Genomic DNA, 24743 nt, shown 5'->3' with positions numbered 1-24743 from the left:
AACATAATCTGTATTTTACCACTCTTTATATGCCATTAAAGGTTTTGTATTTGTATCCCCCTATCCTGATTTAGTTAAGTAAAGTATTTTCTTCTTATTATAATCACAGCAAAAGTCTCTTGGTCTCTTATTTCACTCTGCTTATTATTCAATCAGGGAAGCAATTTCCCCAACACTGTGGAATCTCTAATTTTTGTAATAAACAGTTCAATCCTACAATCTTGTATGGCTGTGGATTTACATCACCTCCTCAGAGAGGCTGAATTAGGACAACATTTATGTTCTGTCATAAGAACATAAGAACATAAGAACTAGCCTGCTGGATCAGACCAGAGTCCATCTAGTCCAGCATTCTGCTACTCGCAGTGGCCCACCAGGTGCCTTTGGGAGCTCACATGCAGGATGTGAAAGCAATGGCCTTCTGCTGCTGCTGCTGCTCCTGAGCACCTGGTCTGCTAAGGCATTTGCAATCTGAGATCAAGGAGGATCAAGATTGGTAGCCATAGATTGACTTCTCCTCCATAAATCTGTCCAAGCCCTTTTTAAAGCTATCCAGGTTAGTGGCTATCACCACCTCCTGTGGCAGCATATTCCAAACACCAATCACACGTTGCGTGAAGAAGTGTTTCCTTTTATTAGTCCTAATTCTTCCTCCCAGCATTTTCAATGAATGCCCCCTGGTTCTAGTATTGTGAGAAAGAGAGAAAAATTTCTCTCTGTCAACATTTTCTACCCCATGCATAATTTTATAGGCTTCAATCATATCCCCCCTCAGACGTCTCCTCTCCAAACTAAAGAGTCCCAAACGCTGCAGCCTCTCCTCATAAGGAAGGTGCTCCAATCCTTCAATCATCCTCGTTGCCCTTCTCTGCACTTTTTCTATCTCTTCGATATCCTTTTTGAGATGTGGCGACCAGAACTGAACACAGTACTCCAAGTGCGGTCGCACTACTGCTTTATATAAGGGCATGACAATCCTTGCAGTTTTATTATCAACTCCTTTCCTAATTATCCCCAGCATAGAGTTTGCCTTTTTCACAGCTGCCATGCATTGAGTTGACATTCCCATGGAACTATCAACTAAGACGCCCAAATCCCTTTCCTGGTCTGTGACTGATAGCACTGACCCCTGTAGCGTGTATGTGAAGTTTGGATTTTTTGCCCCTATGTGCATCACTTTACATTTAGCTACATTGAACTGCATTTGCCATTTCTTAGCCCACTCACCTAATTTATCAAGGTCCACTTGGAGCTCTTCGCAATCCTTTGTGGTTCTTACCACCCTACATAATTTGGTATCATCTGCGAACTTAGCCACCACACTACCCACCCCTACTTCCAGGTCATTTATGAATAGGTTAAAGAGCACTGGTCCCAATACGGATCCTTGGGGGACACCACTCCCTACATCTCTCCATTGTGAGAACTTCCCATTTATACCCACCCTTTGTTTCCTGTTCCTCAACCAGTTTTTAATCCATAGGAGGACTTCCCCTCTTATTCCTTCATTGCTGAGTTTTCTCAACAGTCTCTGGTGAGGAACTTTGTCAAAAGCCTTTTGGAAATCCAAGTAGACAATGTCCACTGGTTCCCCCTTATCCACATGTCTGTTTACACCCTCAAAGAACTCTAGTAAGTTTGTAAGACAGGACTTGCCTCTACAAAAGCCATGCTGACTCTTCCTCAGCAGGTCTTGCTTTTCTACATGTTTAATAATTTTATCTTTAATGATAGATTCTACTAATTTACCAGGAACAGATGTCAAACTGACTGGCCTGTAATTTCCTGGGTCCCCCTAGACCCTTTCTTAAAGATTGGTGTGACATTGGCCATCTTCCAGTCTTCAGGGATGGAGCCTGATTTCAGGGATAAGTTGCATATTAATGTGAGAACATCAGCAATTTCATGCTTGAGCTCTTTAAGAACTTTTGGATGAATGCAATCTGGGCCAGGGGATTTGGTAGCATTTAGTTTATTAATGGCTGCCAGAACTTCTTCCTTGTCTACCACTATCTTCGCTAGTTCCTCGGATTCACCTCCTAAGAAGCTTGGTTCAGGTGCAGGAATTTTCCTCACCTCCTCTTGGGTGAAGACAGATGCAAAGAATTCATTCAGCTTCTCTGCAATCTCCCTGTCATCTTTTAGCACACCTTTTGTTCCTTCATCATCTAACGGGCCTACCGCTTCCCTAGCTGGCTTCCTGCTTTTGATGTACTTGAAGAACTGTTTGTTGCTAGTTTTGATGTTCGCAGCCATGCGTTCCTCATAATCCTTTTTTGCCTCCCTTACAGCTAACTTGCTTCTCTTTTGCCACCATTTGTGTTCTCTCTGGTATTCTTCATCAGTTAAGTTGGACTTCCATTTTCTAAAAGACATCTTTTTTTCCTAATAATTTCCTCAACCTCTCTTGTTAACCATGGTGGCTTTCTTTTGGACTGGGCGCTGCCTTTTCTAACCTGCGGAACACATTCCAGCTGAGCTTTTAAGACTGTGTTTTTAAATAACCTCCAAGCACCTTGGACATTTTTGACTCTCTTTGAGAAATTTCCCTTTCTGAAGGCGAATGTAACTACATTAGTAGTTGTCACTTGTTCGCATGCAGAGATACTGAATCTGACAGCATTGTGGTCGCTGTTCCCTATCGGCTCAACAACACTGACTTCCCGCACCAGGTCCTGGGTCCCACATAGAATTAGATCTAGGATCACATCTCCCCTGGTTGGTTCTACAACCATCTGCTCTAAGCCACAGTCATTTAGCATATCCAGGAATGTTCTCTCCTTACTATGACCTGAACATGCATTTTTCCAGTTTATGTGGGGATAGTTAAAATCGCCCATTACCACGACATTTTTGCTTTTGTTGGCCTCTCTAATTTCTTTTTCCATCTCAGAATCCTCTTGTGCGCTTTGGTCAGGGGGACGATAATATATTCCTAATGTTAAACTATGCTTCACCCCTGGTATTGATATCCACAGTGCTTCTGTAGAGGAATCAGCTCCCCCTGCATTGTCTATTTTATGTGACACTATGCTCTCTTTGATGTAGAGGGCCACCCCACCCCCAATACGCCCTGTCCTATCCTTCCTGTAGAGCCTGTAACCTGGGATAACAGCATCCCACTGGTTCTCCTCATTCCACCATGTCTCTGTGATGCCCACTATATCAATGTCCTCCTTCAAAACTCTGTACTCCAGCTCCCCCATTTTAGGTCGAATGCTTCTACTATTAGCATAGAGACACTTGTATACTCTGTCTCTGTCCCTAACCTGGGATTTATGTGTTTTGCCCTCTAGCCTTTTGTAGACACTATCACTTATCACATTGCTATGCTCCTCGCTTGTATGTGGTTGATTTAGAAAAACCTCTCTCTGTGTCTGCATCCCCATGGACTCTGTATTCCGAACCGAAGTCACCTCAGCTCCTGTCGGCTTTCCCCCAAGGATCAGTTTAAAAGCTGTTCTGCCACCTTTTTAACGTTGAGCGCCAGCAGCCTGGTTCCTCTTTGGTTAAGATGAAGCCCATCCCTTTTGTACAGGCCTGCCTTATCCCAAAAGGCTCCCCAGTTCCTGACAAAGCTGAAACCCTCTGCCTTACACCACCTTCTCATCCACGCATTGAGTCCCTGTATCTCTGCTTGCCTAGCTCGCCCTGCGCGTGGAACAGGTAGCATTTCGGAGAATGCCACCTTGGGGGTTCTGGATTTTAACCTTTTTCCTAGCAGCCTAAATTTAGCTTCCAGAACTTCCCGGCTATATTTCCCAATGTCATTGGTACCAATGTGGACCACAACTGCTGACTCCACCCCAGCACTGTCTAACAGCCTATCTAGACGAAGCGTGACATCCGCAACCTTCACACCAGGCAGGCAAGTCACCATGCGGTCATCACGCCTGTCACAAACCCAACTCTCTATATTCCTAATGATCGAATCACCCACTACAAGGAGCCCCCCACCTCCCCGAGGGGTATCCTCAGTGCGAGAGGATATCTGACCACCAGCTAAGGAAGGGGTCCCATCTAAGGGAGCATCTTCCACCACCTCAGACTGGCACCCTCCGTCACCCAGACTCTCATTCTCCATGACATCTGAAGAGATGTCACCTTGGGAGTGGGACCCGGCTGCTAGGTCCCTGAAAGCCTCGTTTGTTGCCCTCTCTGCCTCTCTCAGCTTCGCCAGGTCTGCCACCTTGGCTTCAAGAGAACGCACACGTTCCTTGAGTGCCAGGAGCTCATTGCAGCGAGGGCACACCCATGACTTCTGCCCTAGTGGCAGATAGTCATACATGTGACACTCAGTGCAAAACACTGGAAAGCCCCCCTCCCCCTGCTGGCTTCCTGCCTTCATATCTAATTTTGTTTAGATATTCAAATATTGATTTTAATTAGTGCCTCCCTCTTAAGGTTTCTATACCTTCTACTATCCCTTAAAATATGTTCCTATTTAGTAAAACACCTGCGCGCGCCGTTAGGCGCGCGCCGCTGGTTCCAGAGACTAACTGACAAGATTTAAAAATGTGAGAAGCCCCACCCCTTCAGCACTAACTGAAAAGATTTACAAATGTGAGAAGCCCCACCCCTTTAGCCCCACCAATCAGCAGCCCTAGGACAAGGAGAAAAAAAGAGAAACCCCTTGTTTAAAATACACTGTTTAAAAGATGTGGCTTTGAGAAAAGCCCTCTGTAAAGAAAAATCCGAGCTCCTCAGCCCTTTCTGGCCCACTGCTGTTCTCCACTGCTCCTCTTCTCTGCTGGTTCCAGAGACTGACAAGATTTAAAAATGTGAGAAGCCCCACCCCTTCAGCACTAACTGAAAAGATTTACAAATGTGAGAAGCCCCACCCCTTTAGCAGCCTCCACCAATCAGCAGCCCTAGGACAAGGAGAAAAAAAGAGAAACCCCTTGTTTAAAATACACTGTTTAAAAGATGTGGCTTTGAGAAAAGCCCTCTGTAAAGAAAAATCCGAGCTCCTCAGCCCTTTCTGGCCCACTGCTGTTCTCCACTGCTTCTCTTCTCTGTCCCCTCCTTCTTTGGCACTAAGCAAAGACCTTCATATTTTCCTGAGCTTTTGCCTGCCTCTTGCTGCTGCTTTGAATTTTTACTGTGACTTTTCAAATGATTTATGCTGTTGGATGCTGTCCCAAAGATACTGAATGTGTTGCAAAATATTTTGGAAAATACACAAGCAGCATGTGCAAGTCTTGAACCTTTTCATTGGTGTGGATTGACTGAGGATCTGTTCTACCCACCTACTGGGCCTTCAAGAATGAGGGTCACACAGGTATCCTGGCCAGATGAACAGGGATGCTTCTCAGAAGTGCAGGTGTTCCCTGCGGCACTGCATATTTGACACTCCAAAGAGTCACCTGGGAAGAGAACAGAAAGAATCTTACAAAGCTTATGTTCTGGAGAGATGTTTTAAATTCCTATTCTGATATAACACCCAGTGTTCCCAGGTTTAGTTTACCAGCACTTGAAATTAGCCCTGTTTTATTTTTCCCCAACCCAGTTTAAAAAAAAATAATTATACACATGTGTGAAGAAAGTGTATATATTTGTTAAAATTTACTTAGAGATAATTTATCTTGTATATTGGGTCTTTTATGAGACAACGATTTGGTTTTGCTAGGTCATTAATAATGCAACCATTTATCCCCTCTAAAGTTGTAAACTGTGGCCGTTTCTGCACGGGCAATCAATGGCGGCCTGGAGATGGCAAAAACGCCGTCTCCAAGCCGCCATTCGCACAGGGGGTGCAGCTGCGCCGCCCTCGCACCGCCCTCGCACCGCCCTCGCGCCGCGAAGCCGGCGTTTCCCCAGAGCACTTGGAAGCGCTCTTGTTGGGGAAACGCCACCGTGAAGCTGCTGCCGAGAGATCCTTTTTAAAAATCCTGGGTTGGAGCCGCATCCAAATGAATAGCCAGGCAGGAAGCACTTTTTCCCCTCCCTTTCACCCTGTCTTCCACACTCAGGGGAAGTTGCCCACCATTGCCAGGCCCTTCCTGGGAGGCAAATTATTGTTACAATATGCAAGGTGAGCGAGCAACATAAATGCAAGAAATATAAATATAAGAAACTAGCGGGCCCAGCCACGCTTTGCTGTGGCTGAGTCTGGTGAAGTGGAAAAGAAAGAAAGGGGGAAGCGAACGGTTCAAACATGTGTCATTGCACAATGCTTGCAAGGGAGTGGAGGGGCAAGGGGCCCCTCGCTCACTCTCTCTCTCTTGTTCCCTTGCATGGCACCCTGCCCTGTCCCTCCCTAATGTTTCCCTTCCTCTGCTAAAGTGGGTGGGCCATGTCCAGGTGGCTGGACCTGTTTCTTTCACTCCCTTCCCTTGCATGCAAATTACCTAGGTGAAAACATGCTGGGAGGCATGATCTACGTTGTGTCCAAATTTCAGAACGTTTGGTCCAGGAAAACCCCAGACTCTCCCTAACGTTTCCCTTCCTCCGCTAGGGTGGGTGGGCCAAGTCCAGATGGCGGAACCCATGCCTTTCACTCCAGATGGCAGCGGTTTTTCAAGGAAGGCATGGTTGATTCCCTTGTATCCGAGGGTGCTGCTTTGACGGCCAGCAGATGGCGCTGTTACGGAACAGAACTGTGGTTCCAACTGTCACAGGTGTGTCGTGTACACAATAACAGGCACAGTTGTGACATGTACACAACAGGAGGTGTGGAAACAGTAGAGAAACCGGGCCGCATGCAACTGCGACATTGTGTGAAAATTTCAAAGCAATCGGTCCAGTAGTTTGGGAGATCACCTGTCAGCCAGAAATGAACTGATAGATTTTTATATATATAGAAGACTAGGGTGGGTGGGTCATACCAAGATGCTGGGCCCCCTGCCTCCCCTCCCTTGCATGCCACCCCTCCCCCTCCCTTTCCTCTCCCTCGTGTGTATGTGTGTGTATGTGTTTCACTTCCACTTGAGTTACTGCCTATGTACTGTTTTCACTGCTCACATCTGGCCACCTGAGCGAACATTCTAAGCTGCATGAACATTCTAAGGGTGACAGTTACAAACAGGCAGCTGCATGTCCTTCACCATGGAGCGCCAGGAAAAAGGCGTTTTACCTGGGCCAGGTGTGAAATTTCAGCTATGTGACCATCTAAAAACACTCTCGCCTGGCTGACTATAGTGGCTGGGAATTTTCAGAGGAATTGGCCCAGCAGTTACTGAGGTATACTGTCATCAACAAAAACACTGTTAGCTTTTTATATATATAGATAACATTGCACATCAATGCTGCATTGGTATCATTGATTTTTTTTGTACTTTAAACACCAGTAACACGTATCAATATTAGTCTCCAAGTAATTCAGCCATGTATCAGTGGAGATACACATTCACATATGGGTGAATTACTTAGATGAATATTGATACGTGTTATTGGTGTTTAAAGTACAAAAAATATAAATCAATGATACCAATGCAGCGTTGATGTGCACCATTATTTCTTATATTTATATTTTTACCTCACAGGGTGGCCCCTATTCTTTAAAAAATATTGTGGGGGATGAGGAATTTCAAATAAAAAGTTTGATGGGAATTCAAATAGATAAAAGAGATAGATGGATGAAATTTGAAAATGAGATAAATTTGAACATTGGTAGCTTTGGAATATACTCAAGTTGTTCAAAAACAGAAAGACAAAAACTAAAAGGCCCTCGAAAAGTGTTAGTGGAAATTTGAGAGAAATGGAAGGGGAAATGGATGCCAGGGATTCTGGACACGGCACCACTCAGGAGCATGGTCGGAAAGGAAGGAGGACAAGCAATAAGATCTCTACAAAGACAAGGAATACATAAAGTAGCACATTTGTATAACGAAAGAGGAGATTTAATAACATTCCCACATCTTATAGAGAAAGGAGGTAAAGAGAACTGGTTAATATTAAGAGGAATCTGGGAAAAGACAAAAGACTCCAGGATGGAGGAAGATTGTATAATGAAAAATTGTATAAAATATATGATGAAAGGAAAGGAAAAATGTTAGGAGTGCTATATAAATACATGATAGAAGATCAAGGATTTATGGTAAGAGCTGTAGTGGAAAAATGGCAACAAGATGGAGTGAAAGACATAGAACTTATTAAACAAACAATAGACAATATAAATGAGATAAAAATAGAGAAATATGCAAAGTTGGAGAAGAAACTAATATTAAAATGGTATAGAACACCAAAACAGTTGGCATATATGATAAGTGGACTCAGTCCGAAATGTTGGCATTGTGGGGATAAAAATGCAATATAAACTCATATGTGGCTTGAATGTCCAGAGGTAAACATTTGAGGGAAAATGTTATAATATATATAGAAAAATATGCGAAGGTAAAAATAAAGATAAACATAGATTTATTATTTTTAGGCATATTGGATTATATAACAATAGAACAAAGAAAGAGAAAGTTTTTCAAACTCATGATCAGAGCGGCCCATGCAGTAATAGCATTGGGGTGGAAAGACAAAAAAATCTGGACAATGCAGAAATGGTTGGAATATATATGGGAGCAAATACAATTAGAAATTTTTGACATAATGTCAAGAAACCAAATATGGCAAGAAAAACAAAAAGATATGAAGGGGACCTGGGTGGAATTCAAAGACTGGTTAAGCAAAATTGGAATTACAGAAGAAAAATGGACAAGAAGATTGAAAAGAATGGACCTGCTGCTGCACATCTAAAGAAGAAAAGAAGAGGGGGGGGAGGAAAAAGGGGGGAAAGGATATGGAGGATGAAATATAAGATGTACAATAAAAATCTGTAATAATTCCAAAATATCAATAAAAAAATATTTTTAAAAATATTGTGGGTTGTGTCTGCATAGTTATACAAGTGCAGCCAGTCATATTGTGGGACATTGGCCGTGGTGGTTCATTTGTGCATGCTTGCGTAGTTACGCATGTGTAGCAAGTAATTAATAAAAAGAAGCATCTCTGTGTGAAGGCATGGCAGCAACACAGATTGTTTCAGTGTGCTCCAATTGCTGCCTGCATGGAATGCATTTGAATGGAAAAACGGGAAAACTGGTTCCTTTATCATGACTGCAACCCATTATGCATTTCCTGTGTGGACTTGGCCACACTACAGTTAACAGTGACTTGGTAGTGATATTTTTCTGTTTGTAAATTTCATTGTTCTCTTATGCCTACCCTTCTTTTTTGCTGTTAAGCTTTTAATTTCTTTTCAATTTATATTATTTTTCCATTTCCTCGATGTTCCTATATGTTTCTTAAGTTCCCATTTTTTTCAGCAGATTCTTTTAGCTATATATTTATTGTTCCAAATTTACCTTTTTAATTGTTTGTATCTTATCTCCCTTCAACTGCTCAATGACCATAATAAAGATGGATTGATACCTACGTTAACTGGCAGTAGAAGGAGATGAATCCCACAAATGAGGGTGGATCTTGGGGAACCTTCTAAAACAGCTTTAAATCCCCCCCCCCCCGTCTCTTGAATATTTGCCTGGAAAAAATCCAGTCTTCATCAGATGCTCCTCAAAGCTGTTTTGCTTTTTTTTTTCACCCTACAATCTTGTTGGTTCTTATACACATCCTCCTTGGGCTCAGTTCCCTGCTGCTGCTTGATGAAGGGATGAAGGGGAAATAGAGTGGATGAAATGGCATCCAATGATGCCATGACATCACTTCTGGCTGCATTACAGGAAGTGTTGTCACCATTTCCCAGAATACTGTAGGATTCCTCGTACATCTTCTACCATGATTTGGGGAGGGGGGATCCTTAATGTTACAATAATGCCTATAATGTCATCCTCAGGATGCCTCATTTCAGCTCAAGGCATCTTTTTTTGAAGACTCTAAAATGTGCACCTTTTTTTTCCAGGTGTCATCTGCAAGTCAACTCCAGCCTAGCTTTGTGTAGCTCAGCAGCTCAGGAAGCATTTGATTCTTCCTGCCCAACATTGAAGCTCTCTAGTCAGTTTTCTCCTCAGTTCCTGCCCAACATTTTGTGTGCTGCTGAAGGGATTCTCCCCGTCTCCATTTGCTGAAGGTTTGCTCTGCAGGCTCTGCTCCTTGGTGCCTTTTCAGTCGGAAGAGTACATGGAGTACAACTATGTACTTTTCGGTCTGAAAAGGCGCCCAGGCCCAGAGCCTGAAGAGCAAATGTCCTGGGGCAACCTTCAGCAAATGGAGGTGGGGAGAATCCCTTCAGCAGTACACATAATGTTGGACATGAGCTGAGGAGGAAACTGACTAGAGAACTTAATGGTTTAGCGCAAAAAAGCCTCTTTTCCCCTCTGATACCTGTGTCATCTGGAAAAAAAACTTCCTCAGGATATCTTATTTGGGCAGTCTGATTTTTTTTAAATGAAGAAGTCACCACTTTTTGTAACATCCCCCAGACATCTTATTTGTGCTGTGCAGAATGAACCATTGTGAAACGGTTTGCCATTGCAGAGCAAATCTGGACTTCCTTGGCAGTTTTGACATCCAAATGCTAATCAAGGACTATCCTGCTTAGTCTCCAATATGCAAGTATGAATGTTGCCTTTCTATCACTTCCAAGAGAGCATATTTCAGTAACTGAATGTAATTGAAAGGGGAAATCATCAGAAGGCTAGCAGGCACTGCTTACCTGTTGCAAGAAGAGCAGAGAAGAGAAGGAATCCCAAGGGAGTCTTCATAGTGGTGGCAGCTGTTGCAAAATTCTCTTTTTTCAGTGAAGTGAACTCTCTTTCCTAGAGTGGTTGTTCAATTCTTGGAATGGATGCATACATGGAAGAAGGGAAGAAGGTCTTTTATTTTATAAATCTTCATGATTAACTCAACTTCTTTCTACGATTTGCTAAAGGGGGGTTATACAAATGCTCTGCTTCTTGGGCCAATTGTTCCTCTGGTTTAAAAGGACCACCAACATTCTTATTAAAGGAATGAATCGCCATTTTGAAGGCGCTTCCATCCCAAAGCACATCTGGCATCAGCACTTCCTTTGCATCCATCCCTGAAATTGGCTGTTGGCCAGTCTTGTTAATAGACAACCTATCAAGCCTACTATAAGTCTGTAGTTTTTGATCATGTTCAATTAGAGTGAGAATCAATCTTAACCGGTTAGAAGGAGTAGGAACTGTCCTAAGCTATGGTGGTCTTAGTGATTCTGAGGCCCTGGGCTGAACTTAAGGATAGGACCCCATAACTGTAGAAGTTGGTTTTTCTTCCCATCCACTTCTGGACCACTGATTGTCCTCTCACCCATGACTCTCGGAAATGGGACCCTCTGCCATTCCTGACTTTCTGGAGTCCAGGGAGCAACTTCAGAAAACTGGATCTATCAGTGAGAAAGCCTTGGGATAAACTTGTAGTGGTAGTATGTTTATTGTCTAGGCCGTAGCCTAATTCTTCTTGCGGAATGAGCAAAAAATGCTACTCCGTTGGAAATGTATGGATCATGTATGGTTAAAATACAGTTGGTTCATTTGATCATGTATGATGGTCATGTAAAAAGATAGATACATTTTGGATAGAGATTGAGGAAGAAATGAAGATGATAACTTAAACTTAACAAAGCTTTAAAACTTGAATTATTTCTGCTGAATATGATAGAGAATAAGTTCAGGAATTACAAAAAAATGCCAAACCTTGGTCAGTTCTTGCTATGTTTTGTTGTGCCTCTAGGACAGTATGTGGCATTTGTGTCTCTGCATTGTTTCCCAAAACGAACAAACCAGAGACTGATGATACTTATGAGACTGGTATTCCCAGTCATGAACGCAAGAGGAAACCAGGGCTGCTTTATGAAGCAGGCAAACCTTTACTCTGCCAAATTGATGCTGAAGAAAGGCCTGCTCAGACATTCCCAGCAAGACTACTTTAGGTCACAATGAAAGGCTTTGTATGAGCCCCTGACACTGGTAACTCCCCAACTCATATAAGAAAGACAATTAAAAATGTTGAAAAAAATTAAAATGAGGTAAGTACACACAGAAAAACCAATTGGGAGGAAATTATGATAGAAAGAAGCTCCCACTGGAACTTTTACAAGCAACCAAACAAGTTCTGTCACACTTCCTCTGAATGGTGGTGCAAACAAAACCAGAGTTGGAATCCAGATAACATGAGAAGAAGAAAACAATTCATATTCTCAGTGTGTCTCAGAGGGAAAGTGGGAATGAATTAAGAAGCCTCGTGCCAGTCTCTGCCTAAAAGTCAGAATCCTGGCGTATGCATTTTTATAAAAATAAAACGAAAACATGGTTGTAAAGAAGAATCAGAAAGGAACACACAGCATTCAGTGACTTGCTCAGTTGTACTTCATATCATAGCCAAACTTTAAAAATTTGCATGAGAAAGAGAAAAAAATGGGATTGCTTGACTCACCACAAGTTCTTACGGGTGTGCTCCGAGTGAGAAACATATGGCTGCCCTCAACAACTCTGGATGTTGGGTGTGTTTGGTTTCTTCTACTCAACCTTATAAAGGAAGGCAGAGCTATGACAACCATCAGAAATGTACACAGTTGTACATGTTGCACCAAACATTATGCAATCAAAGTTCCACTCCAGTTGCTTTGAAAAGATCAACGTTTTGATTAAAAAAAGTGTGGTTTGGCTCTTCTATTTTACACAGATGATACCATTATTTCCAATAACAATAAAGAAGAAGAAGAAGAAGAGTTTGGATTTACATCCCCCTTTCCTGCAGTTGACTCAAAGGGGTTTACAATCTCCTTGCCCTTCCCCCCTCACAACAAACACCCTGTGAGGTAGGTGGGGCTGAGAGAGCTCCAAGAAGCTGTGACTAGCCCAAGGTCACCCAGCTGGCGTGTGTGGGATTGCACAGGCTAATCTGAATTCCCCAGATAAGCCTCCACAGCTCAGGCAGCAGAGCTGGGAATCAAACCCAGTTCCTCCAGATTAGATACACGAGCTCTTAACCTCCTACGCCACTGCTGCTCCTAGGACTGTGAAATGTTTAGATTGTGAAAGCAGTGTGGAAGGTTCACAAGCAGATAAAGAACATACTCAATGTGTGTGTCATACATGCCATCAAGTCGCCATGAATTAACAGAAAGCCAGCATGGTGTACTAGTTAAGGGGTAAGATTAGGATCCCAGTTTCAAATCCCCACTCTGCCATGGAATCTTGCTGGGGGACTTTGGGTCAATCACACACACTTAGCCTCAACCCTGTATTTGGATGGGAGACCTCCAAGGAATACAGGCTATGTATTCAGAAGCAGGCAATGCCAAACCACCTCTGAACTTTTCTTCCCTTGGAAACCCTATGGGGTTACCATAAGTCAACTGTGACATTATGGCACTTTCCACCACCACCTGAAAGAAAGAAGGAAGGTGGCATTGTACAGCCTGATCTATTCAAATCTGAGAAGCTAAACAGTGTCGGTACTTGGATAGGAGGCCACCAAGGAAGACTGTGCAGAGAAGAGCAATGGAAAACCTCCTCAGTTTCTCCCTTGCTGGAGTTGCCATAGTGGGCTTCAATCCTCAGTTACAAAGTGACCCAAGGTGTGTTGCATCAGTACCATGAAGATATCTGGAAAGAGAAGCAGGAAGAGAAATAGAAATAATAAAGATAAGAATAAACCAGTGGCTTACATTGGTTACAATTTTTGACGAGGAGTTGGAGAACTTGTATTCATATCCTTAGCTGACCATGAGGTCCTGTATGGTACCTTGGGCCAGGTACCATATCTCCACTTTACCAGACAGACTGTTGTTAGGATAAACTGGTGAAAGAGGGAGAACCATCATGCCCAAACTTCCTTGGAGGAAAACGTTAAAGTGGGACACAGAGACAAGAGAAATGAAAAGTAAACTTATTGTTTGTTACATGTTTGTGTTTTCTTGTTTTGCATTGTCATAACTTTATGTTAAAGTGTTTTCAGACCCCCCCTTCCAAAAAAAACTTAAAAGGGTATCCCAAATTATAGTCAGCATGAAAAGTCAGCCTTGGTTATCGAAAGTGACATCTTCCTATGATCTTATCTCTAGTTCTGTCCCATCCCACCCCACTGCTTCCACTCTAATGCCCTTTGAACTCTTGGCTAAAGTATGCCACATAACAAACAAAGGTGAGTTAAGTTATGCCAGAAAAGGAAGAATCTGTTGGGGTAAGTCTCATTCTCATATTTCCTGCTCTATATTTCCTGGAACACTCAATGCTGGAGTACTCAAAGCTGCAGGCAGGTGAATAATTATTTACAAACTCTTCCTCACTGACAAAAAGACTTAATGTTTGATTTCATAATCTTTCTCTGCTGCCCATAGGTTCTGGTTATTCCTCTTTTCTGATACATAGTATCAGTAGGTATTGACACACAAAGCTGAACAATATATGCTACAAGTAGGGTTGCCCAGCAGTGGCGTATCTAAGGTGTGGCAGCGATGGCACATGCCCAGAGGTCCCCTTGAAGGAAGCTGCTTCCCCTGCCTGCCTTCTCAACCACCAAAGATTTGGAGTTCATCCATCTGTGCATCTGGTTTCACTCTGCCTGCTGTCCAGCCCTTGGCAACCCTACACAACCCAGCCATAGGCGTGTGTTTTCTGTAGATAAGCCCCTGATGCCAAAGGTGGGGGGAAAAACTTCCTCCAAATAAACAGAAGGAAAAGAATGACATAGCTTGCATCTTTGAACAGATTATGCTGTGCATGCAGTAATCCCTTGCCAACCTTGGATCCTCCCACAGTTGAAGATTGAAGGATTGATCGATCGATTATTCATTCATGCATTCATGCATTCATGCATTCATGCATTTATTTATTTATTTATTTATTTATACAGTGATTTTCTTTCCTGAGAGGACCCAAAACAGCTTATAGCATACTCTCTCCCTCCATTCTATTCTCTCAACAAACCTGTAAGGTAGATTAGGGAGAGAATGTGTGACTGGTCCAAGGTCACCCAGTGAGTTTCCAAGGTAAAGTGGGGATTTTAACCTAGAGCTCCCATATCATAGCACTAACCTCTGCACCATGCTGATTCTTCAACTAACATAACTGACAGGTGTTGGAGCAATCTGGGTCATGGGAATATCCATGGATCTTTTAAGTAGGGGTGCCCTCTTTGAAAACAAATCCAGATCCCGAATACAGGGGGGACACTTTGGACATTTATGTATGTGTGGTCTCTCCTCGGCAAACCTTGATTCTGTTTGGGGAAATCTCCACATAACACACAAAAATTATCCCCCCCCCTCCCTTACACTCACAGTGCCTCAAAGGGATCAAAGCCCTGCAGATTTGAAATGCTGGGAAAGCTCTTTTCCCCTCTCTTATCACCAGAAGCATGTACATTTTGCCTTCTTCAGATCTTCCTGCTCCTCCTGGCTGCCTCCACCCACACAACAGCAGAAAGTCCAGCGAGGAGAGAATCAGGAATTGGGGGGCAGCTATAGGCTCTTTGCCAGGTTCTCATTGCCTTTGCAACTTATTTATGATCCATTTTCCCCCCAACCCTGACCTTTCCTATCAATTCCATATCTGTTTTTGCATTTCAAAATCATAGTTTGTTTACACCCCTTTGACTATCTTAGTTTACCCCAAGAATCTTGGGAACTGTAGTAGAAGATTAGCTGTCTCAGATTTCTGGAGACCAGAATGATTTTGTTCCATAATGATAGTATCATTGTTTCTGTGGACAGCTGGAGCTGACTCAGAACAAGGAAGGGAGCAGGAATTCAGCACAGTTTAGCAGCACACCTGATTTGAGCCAGGTTTATTCTGGCAGTTTCTCCTTGCAACTTCCTTCCCTTCCCTCCCAAATTGTTCTGGAATGGCTGGGTACCCACGCTGTGTGTTTTCATTCTAAAGCACCATTTCATCAAGGGTATATGTGGATGTATGTTGTGATTTTATAAATGCAGAGTTTGCACTAATAAAGAGACAGAGGCAGTTGCTTATTGTTACAAAGCTTTACTAGACTATAAAAGAAGGGAAGGGTAAACTTGGATGTAAAACAAGAAAATAGCTTTCCAGCTGGCTTGCTACATTAGCTAGCGACCTCTTTGTTATCACATGGCTACTACTCTACTCAAGAGCATGTGCAGAGCATGCACATAGAGAGAACAAAGGATATATACCTATATCCTATGTGCAGTCCAGCATGTATCCCATGTCGGGTCTGCTTGACCAATAGGGGTCAATTACCTGGTCACTGACTTCTAACCTCACTAGCTAATTAGCATGCACGGTGTTAACTCTTTCATTACTAAATTGTGGGGCTTGCACTTGCAAAATACCAACAATGTATCATTTTCTTCAGCCCAATCTTGGGCCCTTTCTTCATGGGCCAATAAAAGCGAGGGAAAGGTGGGTTACATGAATCTGCCATTGCCTCAGCCTTTTTGAACAGCTGGTTGTCCCATGGAGGTGAAGTTGCATGAAGGTGCATTTTTTTTCCTTCCTTGACAGCTTTTCATTTCTTTCCTGCCTGCTTGTGAAGCACAGCTTTGCAGGCAGGCAGGACTGACCCCCCAGGCCCCCACAGATGGGACCTGGGGAAGGGTTTTTTGAGAATTGTGTTATGTGCAATTCTCTTGTTCGAACACACCTCATAGCTACAGCTGTTCAATCAGCTGTGGCTGAAAGCCATGTTAAAACAAAAAAAATAGCACATTATGCAATTCTCAAAAGACCCAGTTTGGAGGGGAAATGCAGAGTTGATCCATTTTAGGATCAGGATCTATGCGGTTCCCCCCATCTTTTTTTAACCCGTATTATCCCAGTTTAATTGGCCTTTGCAGAAAGAGACTTTGTGTGAGTGATCTCTAAACAGAACTTAGGCCCTTTCCACACTGACCTATAACCCCAGGATAATCTATATATATAAAAAGCCAACCGTCCGTTTGTGAGTCGTGCTCTAATTCCGAAACCACTGGACGGATTGCTTTCAAATTTTCACTCAACGTGCTTTTCCAATGCAGGCAGGTTTTTGGATATTCACATTGCTGAAATTCAATACCTGAGCCAGGTAAAACTTCTTTTTCCTGGCTCACCAGACCATGAAGCTGGTTGTGCTTAACCCTTAGAATGTTCGTGCAGCATGTCTGTGGCCTGAGGGGCTGGTATGCCCTTACAATGTTCACGCAGATGGTCAGAGATGAGCAATGAAAACAGTAAATAGGTAATACTGGTAGGTAATACGAGTGGAAGTCAAACACATACACACTTTGCTGTGTGAGATGTCAGGTGGGATCCCCCCTCAATCGCAGGTAACTTTCACTCTCTGTGCCTCACCCACTGCTACCACACAACACACATACTCTCATACACATCCAGCACATCCTCACACACCTCACTCTGCCCTCCCTCACATCCAACCACCACTTACCCATTTCCTCACCCATATTCACCACAGCTCTCTTTAACTAAAAGTGAGCTGGAGTTTGCCTTTTTCTTCTAAGAAAATCAGCGGGGTGGGGGCGAACCAACACTACTGGCTCCACTTCTTTTGCACGTGGCCCTTTAAGAACCCAGGGAGCTGGCCTCGATCTGAGCGCCTCACCACCCTGCCTCTGCTGCCTGACTGGGATAGCCTGCTTGCCCCAGTTGTGCCTTACCCAAGCCAGGACTGTGCGTGTCAACCAGCCTCATGGACAGTGTGATTCGCACTCTGGACAGTTTCGTTGTGGAATGGAAAGGGTTACCTTATACTAAAAGAACAAGACACCACCATATAACAATGTGAATTTAAAAGGGAAAGAGGGATTCCGTTTGACTACCCCAAAAGGCTATGCTGGGGATCATTGGACCTGCATGGACATCTGTGTAGGTTGCGGACTGTGATGAGAAGGACAATTGCCACAGCAATGCATGGCCAGGCCCCACTAGTACTGGTTAAAATCACATTTCAGGGAGGGGCGGGCTTTGCATGGCTCCTGCCCCTAAAGTGAGGCTGCTCCACATTTCAACCCCAAAATGGGTTATTTGAGAATCAAGCTATTCACAATTCTTTCATTTTGCTGTGTTTTGCAACTGCTTGCAAGTGAATGGCTGTCCTGGGAAGAGTTCTACTTTGACTGTATTTCCCGGTTTTTAAAGGTCCCCCTCCTCTTAGCTGTGTAGCTCCTCTGGGTTGCAGGGACATCTCACTGTGGGGGCCATGGCTGCCCTCCCTCGTGGCTATGTGGCATGGGAGTTGAGTATCTTTTTAAAAGCCATACCTCCAGGTGAAGGCACGATGGAAGCCTGCATGGCCTCCTTGGGTTCCGGTTATTGCCTGCATGAAGGAATGTGAAGGGGGCAAGAGGGAGAGCAGGTTCCTTGATCCCACCTGCAACGCGCTTCTCCTGTGCTGGGTTGGAAAGGGCCTTAGTCTTAGTCATCAAGAAGTTGGCCATGCCAGTCATTGGAGTAAAATAAAAATTCCTGGGATAAAATATCAAACATAAAATGTCCAGATACTGATTTTGCTTGGAAAATGTCTCTCACTGAGGTGCAGGAGACTGGCCACTGCCTCAGTTTGTTGTGATGCTACAAGTTTGACCTAACCGAACAATCAAATGCAATTCATCCAACTTCAATTCCTGAACCTACTCGGCTGAGTCAGAACCATCATTCCAGTAAATATCAATGCGTAAATATCAACGCATCAATATCAACGCATCAATGCGTCAGTGACGTAGGAGGTTAAGAGCTCGTGTATCTAATCTTGAGGAACCGAGTTTGATTCTCTGCTCTGCCGCCTGAGCTGTGGAGGCTTATCTGGGGAATTCAGATTAGCCTGTACGCTCCCACACACACCAGCTGGGTGACCTTGGGCTAGTCACAGCTTCTCGAAGCTCTCTCAGCCCCACCTACCTCACAGGGTGTTTGTTGTGAGGGGGGAAGGGCAAGGAGATTGTAAGCTCCTTTGAGTCTCCTACAGGAGAGAAAGGGGGGATATAAATCCAAACTCCTCCTCCTCCTCCTCCTCCTCCTTCTTCTTCCCTTCTTCCATGTATGCACCCATTCCAACAATTGGACAACCACTCTAGGAAAGAGAGTTCACTTTACTGAAAAAAGAGAATTTTGCAACGGCTGCCACCACTATGAAGAAGTAGAAGTAGAAGTAGAAGTAGAAGTAGAAGTAGTAGTAGTAGTAGTAGTAGAAGAAGAAGAAGAAGAAGAAGAAGAAGAAGAAGAAGAAGAAGATCGGCAATGACGACCCGGCTGACGACCGGCTGACGACGGCTATCTGACGACGGCGGCGGCGGCTGACGGCGGCGGCGGCGAGCGGCGGCGGCGGCGAGCGGCAACGGCAACAACGGCTTGACGGCCGGCGGCAGTGACGGCTGGCGACTTTAATTAATTTTAATGACTAATTTGATTCCATTTACTTATTTACTCCATTTACCTACTACCACTTAATTTAATTTTAATTTAATTTTAATTTTAATTTACTCTACGATTTAATTTTACCTAATTTACTCTAATTTTAATTTACCTCTTGACAGGACCACCTGGGACATGACATTAATCCCCTTTTAAAATTGTAACAAAATACCCCGGCAGTGAATTCCACATTTAATCACCCATTGAGTAAAGGAGTAGTTCCTTTTGTCTCTCCCGAAACTGCAGCCCATCAGTGTTACTGGGTGCTCCTGGATACTTTGGCAGAGGGAGAAAAGGTTCTCTTGATAAACTGTTTCTACCCTATATTTAATCTTATAAATCTCTGACATGTCCCCACTTTTCATATGTTTTCCAAATTGAAAAATCCCAGTGTTAAGCCTTACCTCACAGGAAGAATGCTCCAACCCCTTAACCCCCTGTACTTTTTCTGGTGCTGCAATGTCCTTTTTGACATACAGTGACCAGAAGTCTACAATGTGAAGTTTTGTAATCGAACTGTCAAATTTCTAATTCACGTTATCCTTTTCATAAATGAACTGTGACGCTGGTATGTATAACTGTTCATAGACGGCAAGTATAATTTTCTTCAAATTCAGTAACGGTGTTTATTCACACTTCAACATGTTATGCTAGTAAAGGTTTATTGTATTGTATTATATTGTAATGTCAGGTCCTATTAGTATGAAGTTTAAACTGAGTGGGGTTTTTTTTTGTTCCAACAAGACCTTGCACTTACCAACAATGAACTTCGTTTGCCACACTGTTGTCATTCAATTTGTGGACATCCTCCTAGAGATTTTCATAGTAACCCTTGATTTTCATCACTCTGCATAATTTTGTATCATCTTGGCACTCCAGTCTTGGCACTGTTCACTCCCAGCTCCAAACCATGTATGAACAATTTACTGTTGAAGGCTTTCACGGCCAGATTCAACTATTCTGGTGGGTTTTCCAGGCTGTGTGGCTGTGGTCTGGTAGATCTTGTTCAGTGGTGGGATCCAAACCTTTTAGTAACAGGTTCCCATGGTTGTGGGATTCAAACTGTGGCGTAGTGCCAATGGGGCTGAGTGGGGCACAACGGGGGCATGGCCAGGCATTCCGGGGTCAGGGAATTCCTGGGCGGGGCTGTGGCAAGGACGCAGCCGCTGCCCAGTCCTTTGGCGGAAAATGAATGCATGCAGGTGCAGGCTGCCACACACGCCGGTGCACCTCCTGCTAGACTGCTTCAAGTTCTGCGCGCTACTGCTGAGAGGAGGGGCATAACTGAGGCAAAAATCACGTGGCAAAATCACACATTAATAACCCCCTCTCGGCACACACAAATAATTAGTAACCTACTCTCGGGAACCTGTGAGAACCTGCTGGATCCCACCTCTGATCTTGTTCCTAACGTTTCGCCTGCATCTGTGGCTGGCATCTTCAGAGGTGTATCACAGAGGTATTACACAGTGTGTAACAGACTTCCCTATGTGGGGAATATTTATCAGACTTCTGTTAAAAGGGGGTACCTTGTTCAGTCACAAGGAAACAGTAGACTATCTTTTAGGTGATCATCACTCTCACATAATGATGGAGGTAGCCAAATTTCTTTCAATCACTTTGAGGATTGCAATTTTTGCTAACATTTTAAACTCAGTGTCAATAAAGGTTGATGGAGAGGATGAGGTTCTTGTCTATATGATGCTGCCTTATACTATATCGAATCATTGGTCCATTTAGCTTAGTATTTTATGGTTGGCAGCAACTCTTCAGAGCTCAGCTTTCTCAAAATGTCCTACTAGTGATTCTTTAATTGGAAAGATCAGACACTGAACAGCGATAGCCTCTTTGCCAGGTTATCATTGCCTTTGTGATCTGTTTTCTTCCCCAACCCTGACCTTTCCTACCAATTCCATATATTTTATTGCATTTCAAAATCATAATCTCTTTAAACCCTCTTGATGGTCTCATTTAGTTTCTCTCCAGTAATCTTGGGAATTGTCAGATAAAATTAGCTCTCTGGGATTTCTTGAGACCAGAAGGATTTTTTCCATAATGATAGTATTTCTGTTGCTGTGCACAGTTAGAGCTATCTCAGATCAAGGAAACAACCAGGGATTCAGTGCACATGGCAACAAGTCTGATTTGAGCCAGGTGTGTCCTAGCAGCATTTCCTTGCAACTTCCTTCCTTCCCTCCTAAATTATTCTGGAATGGCTGGCTAACCAAACTCTGTGTTTTGATTCTAAAGCACCTTTTCATCAAGGGCAGTGGTGGGATTCAACAGGTACACACCACTTCAGCAGAACCGGTTGTTAAAATGGTGCTTGTAAACAACCAGTTGACAAATTATTTGAATCCCACCACTGGAACCAGTTGTTAAGTTATTTGAATCCTACCACTGATCAAGGGTATATGTGAATGTATCATATTCTTCAGCCCAATCCTGGGCCCCTTCCGCACACGCAAAATAATGCACTTTCAAACCACTTTCACAACTGTTTGCAAGTGGATTTTGCCATTCTGCACAGCTTCAAATAGCACTGAAAGCAGTTTGAAAGTGCATTATTCTGCATGTGCGGAATGAGCCTTGGTGTGAATGATCTCTAAACAGAACTGAGTCTTAGGCCGTTTCCTCAAGACGGGCGACTGATCAGGCTTTGGGTCGGCATGTGATTCCACTGTAATTCAACCCAACCCCCCTGGGACCGCTACGCCAAGAGGAATGGTTCCGGAAAACAGCCGGGAAGACGGCAAGGCTGCAGAGCGCCGTGGCCCTGCTCGAGTCTACCAAGAGGTTCATTGGCCATGAGCCCAGTCGCGTCGCCAAGGCCTGGGGACACACCCCCCTGCCCTGCGTGACTGCTCCGGCATTGCAGGGCAGGGGGGCGTGTCCCCAGGCCTTGGCGACGCACCGGACGGCCACAGACACGGTAGGTGAACAATGGAGAGGGGGGAGGGAGGGCTTTGAGCTAAGCCTGCGTTCAAGACAGCGAGGAGCTCCAAGCCAGCCATTTTTCCAAAACCTCGCTTCCCAAGCGAGGTCGGAAAATCGGGCGTGCTTCGGCTTGGCCTTGATCGGGCGGAAGGCTTAGGGCTGCACGGGTTGGCGCAAGCAGTAGCTGCACCCCCTGTGCAAATGGCTCCCTGGGGATGGCGTTTTTGTCGTTCCCAGGGTGCCATATTCCGCCCATGCGGAAGGGGCCTTAGTCACCAAGAAGTTGGTCATGCCAGTCATTGGAGTAAAATAAAAATTCCTGGGATAAAATATCAAGAGCAGAATGTCCAGATACTGATTTTGCTTTGAAAATGTCTCTCACTGAGGTACAGGAGATTGGCCACTGCCACAGTTTGTTGTGATGCTTGAAGTTTGACCTAACAGAAGAATCAAACACAATCCATCTAATTTCAATCCCTGACCCAACTCAGGTGAGCCAGAACCATCATTCCAGTTATGACACAAAAATATTGCTAAGAAAGCCTAGAGGACCTTGAAATGTCATCAGATGTTGAATTTATGCCAACTTTCCCTTCTCTCCTGGTAGCTATACAGTTAGACTGATGGTAAACCATTCCTTACTCCCTTTGCCCCCTTTGCCCTGACTGAACAAAATAAGACAAATTCAAGATTTCAATTCTTTGTCAAACTATTTTATTTGTTTCATTTCTTAAAACCAGGATGCAGACAGATGTTTTGAAAAGGCCGAGTGATCAGATCCAGAGGAAAGGATGTGAAGGCTCAGCCAGGACTCCAAGAGGTGTATCAGGAGAGGATTTTCAGCAGCAGGAATCCTGATAGAGTCAGAAAAAGGGATGCTGAGAAGGAAGGGGCCTTGCAGGTCACTTCTTTGATTATAGTTGAGTCTGGGAACCGACTGGTTGGTGCTCCTGGTTTATATTGTTCACAGAGTGACTTGGAAGAGCAGTGTTTCGAAATGTGAGTAACTTGCAGCCCTCCTGGAGATAGAAAAGAGATGTAGATGGAGGTCCACTATTCCCAGTAAATATAATTTTAAAAAATTCATTTACCTAATTTATACCCTCCTTTTCCATTTTAATGCTCAAGATTACCATCAGAAATACACACTCAACAAAAGAAAGAAAGAAAGAAAGAAAGAAAGAAAGAAAGAAAGAAAGAAAGAAAGAAAGAAAGAAAGAAAGAAAGAAAGAAAGAAAGAAAGAAAGAAAGAAAGAAAGAAAGAAAGAAAGAAAGAAAGAAAGAAAGAAATGCATGCTCACCAGTACTTTCACATGAAGGTCTCAAGACAGGAATCATGACCAATTCACACTTCTCTTTCTCCTCTTTAAAAATATTGATTGCCAGTAGAACTGCAACACTTCCTTCCATTTTGTCAAGATCCCATTAAAACCTGTTGTCTGACTATGTGTTAGGAATTGCAAGTGTCTGTCACAATCCTGACAAGAAAGGGTTAACTGTGTGCATGTTAATTTGCTTGTGAGGTCAGTGTCTTGCAACCAGTTCATTGATTAGGCCATTGGGCAGTTAATCCTACATCACCTATGTAAGACAGAACATGTGGGTCAGAGGTTATAAAGTTAACTATGCTTCTTTGTCTCACAGCACATGAGGTTTTTCTTTGTACCTGTAAGATGGATTCACCTTAAGAGGTGAATACCTAGGCTGCATGTGGGCTCACATGGGCCTAAGTTCTGTAACACAGGCCTCTTCCGCACACGCAAAATAATGCATTTTTAAACCACTTTCACAACTGTTTGCAAGTGGATTTTGCTATTCCGCACAGCTTCAAAGAGCACCGAAAGCAGTTTGCATTATTCTGCATGTTCGGAATGAGCCTAAGTTTGTGATAGAATAGTGAGAATTTATTGTTTTAAACTCCATGTATCTTTTGACCAACTCCTACTGATGGACGAAAGACAGGCTTTCGGAGTTTTGAAACAACGTACTCTTGACATTGAAGGGCAGCTTCTCACAGCTGGAGCCTGCAGAACTTGTTCTCCCACATTTTATGGCATTTCACCACCATTGCCGGGTTTTATGGCTAAATATATGAGTAATTTAATCAATCCACATCTCCGCAGATATTTTATGCTTGCTCGGCTAAATGTGTTACCGACTGCCCAAACAAGAGGCAGATATCATGGCATCCCACAGGAGAACAGGACTTGTTCCTGTGCAGCGGGCCTACCCGAAACAACTGAACACGTGCTCCTTCATTGCAAAGATTTGGCAGTCTATCGGTTGCTTTTTCTCGAGGCCATCTTGAAGAAATTTTCAGTGAGATCAGACAAGGAAATAGTTTCACACCTGCTTAGTGACCATCATCCCCACACTACTGAATCAGTTGCCAGGTTTTTAACAAAGGCACTTGGATCAAGAGTGAAACCTTTGTGTAAATTTTAGTCAATTGGTTTTAACATAATCTGTATTTTACCACTCTTTATATGCCATTAAAGGTTTTGTATTTGT

The 24743-nt window shown here is 43.6% G+C and overlaps 2 protein-coding genes across 3 annotated transcripts in view; both read right to left on the bottom strand.

The window, feature by feature from the left end:
* LOC125435051 (phospholipase A2 inhibitor gamma subunit B-like) overlaps positions 1–24743 on the bottom strand; it is a 113624-nt gene that overhangs the window by 28938 nt on the left and 59943 nt on the right. Inside the window, exons 2-4 of the mRNA XM_048501061.1 lie at positions 12356–12434; positions 10604–10706; positions 5250–5366 (exon numbers count right to left, since the gene is read on the bottom strand). Coding sequence (XP_048357018.1) covers positions 5250–5366; positions 10604–10706; positions 12356–12379 — 244 coding nt within the window. The 5' untranslated portion in view covers positions 12380–12434. The remainder of the gene's footprint in view (positions 1–5249; positions 5367–10603; positions 10707–12355; positions 12435–24743) is intronic.
* Positions 22930–24743, bottom strand: part of LOC125435052 (phospholipase A2 inhibitor gamma subunit B-like) — a 43821-nt gene continuing 42007 nt past the window's right edge. For both annotated transcript variants that reach the window (XM_048501065.1, XM_048501062.1), the window contains one exon: positions 22930–23251. In XM_048501065.1, the coding sequence (XP_048357022.1) occupies positions 23058–23251 (194 nt within the window). In that variant the 3' untranslated portion in view covers positions 22930–23057. The remainder of the gene's footprint in view (positions 23252–24743) is intronic.

This window comes from Sphaerodactylus townsendi, linkage group LG06, assembly GCF_021028975.2.
Source record: "Sphaerodactylus townsendi isolate TG3544 linkage group LG06, MPM_Stown_v2.3, whole genome shotgun sequence".
Lineage (NCBI taxonomy): Eukaryota > Metazoa > Chordata > Lepidosauria > Squamata > Sphaerodactylidae > Sphaerodactylus > Sphaerodactylus townsendi.
Note: the sequence above shows the minus strand (reverse complement) of the source record. Positions and strands in the feature narration are given on the sequence as shown.